Consider the following 12,156-nt stretch of genomic DNA (forward strand, 5'->3'; position numbering starts at 1 on the left):
CCCAAGGGGCTCAGCCCCTGCCCCCACTGCACACCTATAATTTCCAGTGGCTGAATTTCCTAACACAGCCCCTAAACTGGGAGTTTTTCCCAGGGTGGAGTGGACTTAACCCTTCAGCTGCCAGCAATATCTCGATTAGCCCGCACAATCTGCGCAGCAGAATCACCTCCGTGACTTTTGAGATGCTGATCGGTACCTGCTCCAGGTGCTCCCCCCCAAAAAAAAACCAACTAGGCTGGGATATTGCCACCTCCTGCCACTTTAATCCACAGCAGATCACTGGGTTTGCTACCAAAATAGCGTTAATAGCTTGCACTTCAGCAGTTTTGCATAAAAAAAGACTTCCTCAGCAAGAGCCCTCACCAGCACAGCAGTTACACAGCTTTGAGGAAAACAAAACAGCTAGAATTAAACTGGTTCTTCATCTAAACTGGTTCTTGAACTCACATATTCAGAAATTCAGAATTTTTTCCAGTTCTAGGAGGTCAGAAAAAGCTTGTAAAGAACCCCCCAAAAAACCCCAACACCCCCCACACACATGGTGAAGGTCAAACGTTTCCAACCCCACGAACACTGAGTTGGGGTCAAAGTGGAGCCAGGTGGGTCTGGGGTACCTGGTGCTGCCCCATGCTGCTCTCGGTCACTGCTGTGGACCCGCAGGGCTCCCCTCGTGGGGAAGGGGCTTTGCCCCTCGCCATCACCCCCTCCTTGCTGCTCTACCCCCCGCGTGCCGCCAGCAGCCCCCGCAGCTCCTCCCGTCACCTCTTGCGCTTCCAAAACAGGGTCTGACGACGCCAAAACGAGTTATTCCTGCTCACACCCAGTTATTCCTGCTCACACCCGGAGCAAAGCACTTCCCAGCCTCGGCGATTCCAGGCAGTGCCATCAGGAAGGCGCAGGAACCATCACTGCTCTGAAACAGCATCTTCCCACCGACCTCAGGGACTGCGGCTGGCAACGGCCACAATTTCGGGCAGGATGAGGCTGGGATACTCGATGGGGACTGGGGGGGCTCCAGCTGTGCCCAGTGACAAGCAGTTAAGTGTCACGGACACACAAACGCCCAGGGCTTGATCCAGCACATCCCTGAATCCAGAGTTATGGTCTGGCCCCTGCCAACACAAACACACACGCTGCATACACAAACCCGAGCTGAAAAAAAAAACAAACAACCCCAAACATATTTTTTTCCCTCCCTTCAAGCTGGGCACTTCCCAGGCAGCCGAGTGATGCTCCAACCACTTTGTTTTTAATCCAGAATTGGGGCCAGAAATATTCCGGCAACGTTTTTGTTCAAGTTTGCGATGCAAATCTCCCCTTTCTCCTCCTCTCCACTGGCTTGTTGAGTTATCCTGGAGGATTTAAATAAACTTACGGATGTATTGAAGGATTTCAGGAGGTGCACGGGGTTATATTCCCAGTTTGGGAATGGCAGAGTGAGCTCAACCGCAGGGCTTCAGCTCCCACCTGCTCTGTGGCAGGCAGGGAAAACTTCATTGTTCCAGCGTCTTCGGATGCCGACCTGGGAGTCAAGTTGTTACGACAGGACACGTACAAGGGATGGGACCCCAAGGGTCTCCGAGGGGCAGAGGCGGCGATTCCAAGTGAGAAGGGCTGAAGAGGCGCCAGGGTCTCGCTCTTGCCTGGAAAACCTGTGTGCCAGCCTGCATCCATGTCTCGTTCCTGCCTGGAAAACCCGCGTGCCAGCCTGCATCCAGAGACGGCACCTGGGAGGACGTTTAATCCGTTTGGTGGTTTGCAACTTCAATCCACGAAATTCCACGTAGACTTTGCCTTCTTCCTTTCCTGGTCTCCCATCAGGGGGAAGAAACTGTGCAGTCACCAGTGGTGGAAATAAGACCTATATATCGATCTTTATACATATATCTTTATATATATATACTAGAAATAAGAGGCAGACCCAAGGCTTTGTCCATGTGTTTATTGTCAGTCAAATACTAAAAATCCCTCACGATACAATATACAGAGATATCCATTTCAGATTCTTCCACCACTGAGACTTCTCAGGTTTTAGTGGGAAATTAAATTTATTATTTTTTTTTTTAGATTTTTGTTTTATTAACAAAGATTTAGAGTCACAATAAATACGAGTGACAAAAACCATACCCTGCGCTGGCGTAACGTGACTGTTACGCTCCTTTGTTAGATGATTATAAATTTTTTCTCGTTTTTTTTAAAAAAAGCACAATGCAAGTTCTTTTGCTAAACGCAATATATGCAGAACTCTGCCTTAAGCAGACAAACACTACTGCAGTTCCTTGAGGTCCTTTTGCATTATATATATATATTTATAATTTTTAAAAATGCCTTCTGCGATCCCCTCCTTCCAAAAGGAGAGGGTGAGAAATGAGCCAAGTGCAGTTTCTAATAAGACCTGCCTCAGCCTGCTCTGCTCTACTCACTTCTGCAGCCCAAGTCCCCCCATTTTCCATTCTGAACTGTACTTTGGTAATTTTTTTTTTCTCCTTAGTAAACAAAACAAAATAAAAAAAAATAAAAAGAAGGAAAAAAAGTGACAACTAGGTCCGAGAAGTCAGAGGTAAGTGAATGCTGCCCTAAAGCGACGATAGAAATAGCTACAGAAAAAAAGCCAACCCCAAATTATCTCTAATTTAAGATTAACCCAGAGTCTTCTGGCCATTACAGCTGGATGCCACATACAGGACTCCCTAGAACACAAACATTAGCCAAGTCACCATTTCCACAAACTGGAAACGCTGTGCCAGCCGACTGCGCTCTAAAAATACAAGATTCAACCAGGCCACTCGTGTTCCTGGGCAAAGGGCTGCGACCTCGCCAACACTCCGAAATCAAACCGGTAATTGATCAGATTATTTAAAAAAAAAAAAAAAAAAAAAAAAAAAAATTACAAAAAAAACCACACAGCTCCCATATTGCAACACGGGTTTCAAATGAAAATCCGGGGTTTTATTTCACAAGTTGCTAAAATCTAAGTACAATAGTCATTTTCATTATTACTGTATTATAAAATCTTGTAGTCGCAATGTCTCAAAGAAAGGTTATATGGCTTGCAAGAACCAACGCTGCTCTAACCCTCTCCCCAGGAGAGGGGGGAAGCAAGCAGCATCTGAGCAATGTCAAACCAGCTCATGCAGCAGTTTGCAGCGAAGCAGTGGAGGGTCGGGGAAACGGGACACGATGCCGGGTGCTCCACCTGAAGGATCCCGATTTACAGCTTCAACTGTCGAGCAGCACGTTCAGTCTCTTGTTCTGAGGGAGCTTTAAGTAAAATGGTCTTTTTTTCCAGGAGAGGGCCGGTGGAATGGACTTTCAGACAGCTCTGCAGCAGAACTAGTAGCCCTTATGGAGGCAGGAATCCCAAACATGACAGCAGGAGAAATAAACCAAGGATTTGTTCTTAAAAGTGTGTCTAAACCCCCCTCCTTCCCAATTCCCAAACAATTTAACCTTTAGGGCGTAACACCATTGTGCGAGTATTCCAGCTAACCAAGCTCTTCCTTTTGTTTGCTGTTTTTTTTAGTTAATTTTTTTTTATTGTTTTTTTTTTTTTTTTTCCTGCAAGAAGGGGAACATACAGATGCGGGGGAGGAGGTTTGGAAAGACGGTAGCAAGTGTTTTAACGACTAACTAACCCTAGCATGGTACCTTAACCAGCCCAGTTCAACACTGCTCAACTGAATATGCAGTTTTGACTACAAAGGAAGAAGCAATTCTGCTGGCATTTAATGTACGTATACCACTGCAGTCTGCCCTGTGTTTACCTTAAACTCTGCAGAAACCCATATGCAATAAATATATCCTCTAAAGTTACCTGCAACACTCCAAGAACCACAGATTAAAACTGATGTCAAAACGGATTTGAATCCCGACAGCCCAATATATACGTAGTATCTTCTCTTCACTTACAAAGCCTTCCAAATAATTCTACCCTGACACGTTAAGATTGTATTTGTGGGGTTTTATTCGGCATGAAACAAAAACAGATTGCAGTCTAGCATTGCTGAGGGAGCAATGTTTGTAAGACGGTATGTGCAGACTCATTTTTACTGTCTGTTCCAAAGCCTAAAATAAGTCTTCTCAATTATTTTCAGGCTTATTTTAAATCTCCCCTATCCATTGTGCTGAAATTAAAATTTACAAGCTGCTTGTACTGAACTGGCGGTATCCAAAAAAGGTTTTGACATAGATTTTGAAACAGGCAAGTTTAATACTTCTGCCCCTCTTTCCATTCCCCTTTTTCCCAGCACCAGCTGAAGCTAAAGCTACCCCGATGCTGGAAAAAAAAGATGGTGGAAGTTGTCCAGGTTTCCCAAAAAGGCATTTTGAATTTTAGTTTGAGGAGTTTTGCTCGTTCTTTTTAAACAAATGTACTCAGGTGATGTAACAGTGCTAGACATTTGCACCAACGATGAGATAATGCAGGCAATTTGTCAGAAGAGAGAAAAAAAAAAAAACCAACCCCGAAAAAACTCCACACAGGTAAGGAACTGAAACTGTTTCATAATATTTCAAAGTGCAAAAATAAAATGCACTCAATTTCTCTCTCCACATCTCCCAATCCAAAATATCTTGGAATGAAAAGGAAAAATTAAAACCTCAAACCAATTCCTCTCATCCCCATTTAGCTCTTAATATACATTTGTAAAACAAACAAACAAAAAAACAAAGTCAAATTGAAATTCTAGGGCTTTATACAGCAACAAATACCATTTTGCAAAACTAGGTTTTCTATAACTACTGAACAGTTTTCAAAGTATCTAAATACTGATATTCACACAACAGAAGAGGGGCTAAAATGAAAGTTTTGTTTTTTTTTTTCACTATGCAATAGTTAGATCTGCAGGGGGACCACCCAATACAGTTATTGGTTTAAAGTTAGATCTAACAGCAACTGCTAAGAAAATAGATTCAGCATAGACTGAATAGTAACCCCTCCCCCCCCCCTTTTTTTTATATATAGATATATAGATATATATATATAATTTTGCAAATAATTCTCATCAGCACTACTTCTAGTACTGATATGCAACATAAGTAGTAAGGCATGTATTTCAGCCACTTGAATCCAACTTTAATTTGGGAGAAGCACAGGGAAGAAGGAGGGAAGATGATGAGAAGGGAAAAAAAAAAAAAAAAGTAAAACAACGAACCAAAACCTGGACCTGATGGGTTCGGATTTAACCTGTGGAATCCCCAAAATATATTAAACCCATGTAGAAACCTGTCCTTAAAGCAGGGTTATACCTAAAGCTCTATCAAAAATGAAATACTGAAGTGATGGACAGAGGAGCATGCTTGGTACGCCTGGAAGAACGGAGCTCTAGAGGGATCAAGGGCGGCAGTCGGGCCCCCCAGGACGTGCTGCCGCAGTCCTCGGGCCACCGCAGCATCAGGAACAGCCGCATCTTGGCGAGCATCGGCAGAGGAAGGAGCCTGCGACCGGACGGCAGCACCCCGCTCCTCTGCTCCCTCCACTTGCCCTTTCTGATTGCGTGCAGCTTCTGGAATTCCTTTTTTTTTTTTTTTTTTTTTTTGAGTAAAATTGCTCAAAACAACAACAACAACAACAACAACAAAAAACCCTCCAAAAAGAAAATAATCAAAGCCAGTTTCACTTTTAAGTCTCTGGGAACATATGAAAGGCCCAACTGCTCTTCGCTGAATTAGAAAGACTGAACAAAGGTGTTTGTCTATTCAGTAAATTAGATTTTTAGACTATCAACAGTTCAAAGTCTATTCAAAACAGAATCCAACAAAAGTGAGAGACTCCTGCACTGGTTCCCACCTACCAGACAAATTGTGGTGGCAGCCAGTCCCTTAGGAAAAAAAAAACCAACATACTCAACTGGAATTTGAGTTTGCAACTTATTTATCATTAGCTCATCATCAGAAGATTTGGAAACACTATAATCTGTAGACTGCCTTCCTGGCTGGAGGAGGGGCAGGGAAGAAAAGCCAACGTGAACTTGGCTTAGCTATATGCATCTGCAAGACAGGGTTGAAATTCCTCTCTCCTTGAACTGACATCCGTGCTTGCTCAGGAACGAACACCAAGTTCCTGGTGAACGGGTAGTTATTAAGAAACTGAAGGCAGAGAGTCGTTTAGTCCTCCTTTTGTGCTGGTGACAAAAAAATCCAAACTAAATACATAAAGCAAAAAAAAAATATTAAAAAAAAAATAATATTCTTCCCCTTCCCTGACAGCCTTCATCATCAGTCAATCATAAGAATCTGAGAACCAAATGAGCTTAAGTCTTTCCCACCCACGTGGTGTCTTTTCATAGCAGGGACAGCAGCACTCGATGGGATGAGGAGTGGTCTTCTTGCATCCTATAAAGCCTGGGGCATATCCAGCTGGGATTAAAGCAGATTCCACTGTAATGTGGTATAAAAAGGATGGCAGAAACAGGAAAGTCTTCCTCTTGGGCATTCCGCTGCATTATTTCCACGTGGCGGACTGTGGGATGGACCGTGGGGGAATCATATCCAGGAGATATTCACGCTGGCGGTCTACTGCTGAAGACGACTTGTGCACAGCTAAACTAGGATTGACGAAAGGTAAAGCCCCACCTGACGAGACACAAAAAAGAAGAAAGAGCAAGTGTCACAGTATGATACAACCACGGGAGAAAACACTGGCAAACACACACTACTCGCATTTTATCCAACATGAAAACAGATCATCTAAGCGTGGGGCACGAAGGTCAGGCGCCTTCAGAAGATGAAAGCTTCCAAAATCATCTGAACAAAGAGGAGCAAGGTTTGGTACCAGAAATGAAGATTTGAGCGGGTTAGAGCTCTCTGCAATGAAATTACAGTTTAAATGATAAATTAAGCTGTCAGAGGAAAAGGAAAAAAAATAAAATTCAAAAGAAATGCATTCAATACTGGGCAAGAAAGTAGATCACAAAAGAGCTACTTGCTACAGTGTTTCCTTCCTTGAGATCCTAATTACCATTTAAGAAAAACAAATGACTTCTCAAATCAGATTCTCCAATACATATAAAAAAAAGACTAGATTAGAATTTGTAATTTCCATTCGTTCAAAGCAACAGCTCTAGTTATTTCAACCCTTGAGGAACGTGGGGAGTGCACACTGTAGCCTTACCTAGAGCAAAACCATCTAGTTACCTGTGCTGCTTTTGGCAACCAGAAATGAAACAATGGAATTAAACGCCCAAAACCAAAAGCCAAACTCCTGCAGCATGGTACAGACTCAACAACGAACAGTCTGATATGACATCTATTTATAAAATGCATAAAGCAGTAGTTTTTATTCGGTAGCATCACCTGATGGCCCGTTTTGATGAGCATAAACCGCACCAAAAGCAAGGGCCAACCATAACACAAGCAAAGCCTTGGCGTCGCCGGACTTTCATGCAGAAGTGTCAACGAGAAAGCATCCTTACCCAAAGAACTATGAGTGTTGGATAGAGTGCAGCTACTAAGTACAAAGAAAAGAAACTTTAGAGAAAAATCTACCTGTATTGATGGGAGTCTTCTTCCAGGCGGCAGCGCTGCCCTTGCTGACTGGTCTCTCAGCATGCTTACCTGGCCTACTCCCAAGTGCTGCTGCAGACGATGCATTCTGCAACTTGGGTGACTGGCTAAATGCATGCAACACTCCTCGTGGAGCTCCAGGAGGACCTCGAGACATCTGGCTAGAAGTCTGGCAAGAGAGCAAATGGTAAGACAAGCGCAGCAGTTTTCTCTGGAGTACAACAGCCTTGACGGAGCTTTACTGCCCCTCTCTCCTGCCTTGGCTGCTTCTGCCAAGCCTGGAACACCTCACTAGTGGTTCAGGGCTGAAAACTTCCCAGGCATCTCTACAACAAAGTAAGAATCAGCTTTCTACTTCTGAAAGCACCTGTGAAGATGAGGAATGACCATCAACTGCAAAGCAGCAAAAAACGTGCAGTGTCAGCACCTCCACTGGCAAGCAACACTACTTCCCTGTCTTAAATAACCAGCGCCTCGATTATTCCAACTCAAAGCAGCACTTACACAGCTTCTGGCTTCCTCCACCTGAAAGGTGGTTTCACAAGGTGTGTCAGACCCGGTCTCCATCATGGATGGTTGCTACCACCACCTTAAAACTTCACAGGCAACACTAGATGTTCCTGGCTCAAGCCAATTTTTTTCCCCCCCCTAACTTAGGTCAATTTACTCTTGTGGTTTGGGTGCTGGAGCACCTCCTTCCATTTGGTACACCCTTAACCTCCACCCCCCACCCCCCAGGAACAGATTTAGCAGGATACAACTTAAACACCCTGGTTAATTATGATTCTGCAGAAGAGCACCACTCTCTTCTGTTCCTCAGGAACAGAGAACCTAATTTAGGTGTCACGTCCCCACGTGACAAAATGTTAACACCATAACCAGCCTGCTTTTAAGCTTACACTCACACAGACACACCGTGGAGCTTAAAGAAAGGAAATTCACGCATCATTTTCACGCCCGCACAGCAAGCACTGGCGCTTGGAGCAGCGGGACCCCTGCCCCGTCACCACCAAGACCTGGTTTCTGGTAGATAGAGCCTCACCTGCTTGAGCGAGTGGTGCTGCACAATGGGGTCTGCCTTGCTCTGTACAGGAGACGCAGTCTGTTGCAGTATCCTCTGCTCAATCTCCTGCTCTTGCTGCAGTGCTTTTACGAAGGCAGCCTTCAGTCGGTTAGTGTGCTCAGCTTTCAAGGCCTTTTTCTGATTCGACGTCATGCAGGTTTCGCACATAATGGTTCCGTTCTTCTCCTCCCTCCAACGGCAGGTGAAGTCAGTCTTACACTGAGCACACATATAGGGCTCGCGAGATGCTACAGCAACCGAAACTTTACCTGGGGAACACAACCAGCTTAGCTCAGCTCCAGCTGCGGCTTCCATGGATGAAGGAATACTTGACAAACCTCATAATATTCCAGCATTAAAAAAAAAGCCCACCCCAAAGCAAAACCTCTACCCTTAACTCCTCAGTCTGAAGCCTTTTGCGTTACTAAATCTTTAAACTCTTTGTGCGTGTAGGTACCCAGCAGATACGTCTTTAGATACCAGTTAGAGAATTTAGTGGTGATGGAGAAACAAGTGCTATAGGAAGCAAACAGCAACAGGATGCGTTTTAGAGAAATCCTTACAATCAGTGCCTATGAGAAAACATAATTATTTTTTTTAAAGACTCTTCCTTTAGACTTTTTAAAATAAACATTTTAGACATTTTTAAAAATAAACTTTTTAAATAGCCATTTAATAATGTTTTTCGAATAAAATTTTAAAGAAAGCAGTTTGAAAATCATTGAAGTGAATCCTAGATTTGACAAGAGTATGGCAACGTAACCAGTATGGCAATTTAATGCTGTGACACCTAAAACTCATTGCCGCCTGCTATCGAGGTCAAGTCCAGATGGGGAAGATTCTCTCCTCACCCCTGAGGAACTTTTTTAACGCTCTCTCACCTTGAGTTTCCAGCAAATTCTGCACAACTTCTTCCAACCCGACTAAGTAAATAAATTCGTTATTAGCTGCACTTGGCAGGAAGTTCATCTCCGGTGCAGGCGGCTTGGGAGGAGGGATCTCCAACAGTGTCTTCTCCAGCTGCTTCCGCAGGGCGAGCTTGGCGGCAGCTTGCCGGCTGGCTGGCGAATCATTGGAGTTGACGATGGAAGTGGCGCTGGTTGTAGTAGCATTAGCCTGAGCAGATGTCACGGTTGTACCTTTGATTGAAGTTGGTGAAGCCTGGGAGGAAACACGACACAGCGCGGTGACGAGGGCCAGACGTTTGGACACGCGTGCTCCTCTCCCACTGCGGGGGAGGTGATGGTGGCTCTGGTGGCGCGGGGTGGTCTGTGCGTGGGGATGGCCGGCTGCCTGGGGCTACAGCGAAGCCCCTGCATCCACACCCTGCTTCGGTAGGTGACCGACAAGCCCACAATATGTACATCTGCTGCAACACCACACCTGTCATCTAACGCTCTAATTTTTTTTTTGAAAGAACTTTCTTTTCCTTCACTGATCATTTTTATATGGCAATTTTAGAAATTCTGAAGAAAAAACCCCAGGAGTCCTTTTCCTTATGATTTTGTTAAAGCACTGACTTGAAATTGTTTTGTTTATCTACAGCACCTGTACAGCAGCGTCAGCGTAGATGTTAAGTCGCTGCTTCAGTATCTCTTGGCATTCCAAACAGCCCGTTCTGAGCTCTGCTTACCAGAACACTCACTGACGCTTCTTAAGGAAGAGAGAAGAAAAAAAACACTCTAATGGACACCTTCACATCGAAATGCCAAATGTGAAGTGAGGCAAAAAATTCAGTTTGCTGAAATATTACAGAGTGCTGGGAAGAAATGTGTGTTTTCCTTCACTGCTACGTGCAGGAGGTTGATGTGAGCAGAGGAAGGGACTGCATGGGAAGAGCAAGGAGCAGGACAGCTGTAGTAATAAGCAACCACATCAGCCAGATGCTGGCAGGCCACACCAATTAGATACAGTAACTGGGATAATCAGTAATTAAAACCATTTATCCCTTCCTCTGAGGTTAATGTTATATTTGGCACAAAATATCTTCAGGAACTCACCTGCGGGATATTGACAAGCAGGCTGGTGTTGGGGACGTTGGCGACGCGGATCAGACCCTGCTGGATAATTCGCTGCCCCTGAATTTGTACGCTGGGGACTGATGCCCGCGGTGCCAGCAGCAGTGGCGGCGGCCCCGTGCTGGAGTGCTGTCGGATGTTGTGGATTTGCTGTGAAGAGACAGAAATGGGCTGATGCAGTGGTGTCAGGAACAGCAGCAGGGATGAGGGATCAGGCAGTAAGTGGTGGGAGTTGAATGGGGTGACATGGGACAGTGGAAATGAGGCAATGCAGGGAACGCAAAGAAAGCGAGATAATAACATCCATGTCAAAATGGGATGTTTTTCCCTTTCCCTCCGTCAAAACGGAACAAGTAGAACGTAACGTGAGAAGAGATGCTCCCATGTGAGGCCACCATATTGTGACCAGAACAGCTGTGCCACAAAAAAGTTTCAGAGTCAAATTTTTAAAAAATGTAGAGTCGTTAAGCCTGTTTCATTTTAAGGGCATTAGGAAAGCTATTTCTCAGAATGAGTTTTTCTCCACAGTCAGAACAGAAAAGAAAATGAAATACAAATCTCTACCTTCCTCCTTAATGCTGGCTGTGCAACAGATCAAAGCAGACCTTTCACTGCAAAATAAATCCTCATTTAACAAGGAAATATTTTTTTTCCTGGTATCCCACGGAAGTGTTAATTTTAGAAGACTGTATCAAGTTAAAAACTGCTTTCCTACTCCTTTACTGACACCACTATTTTCTGTTATAGGTGATAAAGACCCTGCAAAACAGCACTTTCAGACTTCCAGTCGACTATCTCATTTCAGCAGCTCTTATTCAATGGCAAGACAGACACAAGGCGGGGGGGGGGGGGGGGGGGGGGAAGAGTGAGTTTTAGCATTTGAAAAGGTGAAATTGATATGATAGAAAGAATAAGGGGGGGGGTGAATAGAAGAACGAGGGATTGCGTTTCATTTCCTCAGCTGCTGCTCTCCTAAAAAGCAGGTGAAGCTGGAAGTCTGTAAATTAACTTTCCTAACAAAGGCATACAAACTGCAGTGGCGCAGCTAAGGGAAGGAGGCAGACGGGTAAGGCAGCACCCTGCATCCCACAGGGTTTTCTCATGCTGCACTGGAAGTGCTGCGGGACAAAACCAGCATGATGCAGGGATCTTTCAGTGGCAATGCATCTAGCCACATTAAGCAATTCCAGCAAGAAATTCATAGGTTCCTTCCAGACAAGCAGAAAGATGATTAAGAAAATAATTAAGATGCATTAAGGGAAAACAGAGCAGATCGACTGCAAGGTAAATACTCACCTGTGCTCCTCTGACAAGAGGTGGCATTACTATCTGCGTGTTTTGCTGAGTTCCTAATTTTGATGAAGTCTGCTGCCCTCCGCGGACCAAGGGAGGAGGAATAACAGTGCCTGGTATACGTGTAGAAGAGGTCTGCAAAACAGAAAATAGTTTACTCGCATTGTTTTGTCCTGGTAAATTTATACGCATGCTCTCTTCTGCGGCTTAGCGTGCCGACAGAGCAGCACCTGAAACCTTACGCAGCCACGCAGCCGTGATGGCAGTCTGGCTACATGC

General features: G+C 44.6%; 1 protein-coding gene across 7 annotated transcripts in view; it reads right to left on the reverse strand.

The window, feature by feature from the left end:
• Nucleotides 1-2,870: 2,870 nt before the first annotated feature.
• The window catches only part of GATAD2A (GATA zinc finger domain containing 2A), a 66,897-nt gene continuing 57,611 nt past the window's right edge, over nucleotides 2,871-12,156 (reverse strand). For 6 of the 7 annotated variants that reach the window (XM_080384010.1, XM_080384012.1, XM_080384009.1 and 3 more), the window contains 6 exons: nucleotides 11,881-12,012; nucleotides 10,567-10,734; nucleotides 9,448-9,727; nucleotides 8,546-8,835; nucleotides 7,486-7,672; nucleotides 2,871-6,573 (listed from right to left, as the gene is read on the reverse strand). In XM_080384010.1, the coding sequence (XP_080240136.1) occupies nucleotides 6,443-6,573; nucleotides 7,486-7,672; nucleotides 8,546-8,835; nucleotides 9,448-9,727; nucleotides 10,567-10,734; nucleotides 11,881-12,012 (1,188 nt within the window). In that variant the 3' untranslated portion in view covers nucleotides 2,871-6,442. The remainder of the gene's footprint in view (nucleotides 6,574-7,485; nucleotides 7,673-8,545; nucleotides 8,836-9,447; nucleotides 9,728-10,566; nucleotides 10,735-11,880; nucleotides 12,013-12,156) is intronic. The other variant, XM_080384013.1, reaches the window with a different exon arrangement.

Source organism: Falco punctatus, assembly GCF_963210335.1.
Source record: "Falco punctatus genome assembly, chromosome: 4".
Classification (NCBI taxonomy): domain Eukaryota; kingdom Metazoa; phylum Chordata; class Aves; order Falconiformes; family Falconidae; genus Falco; species Falco punctatus.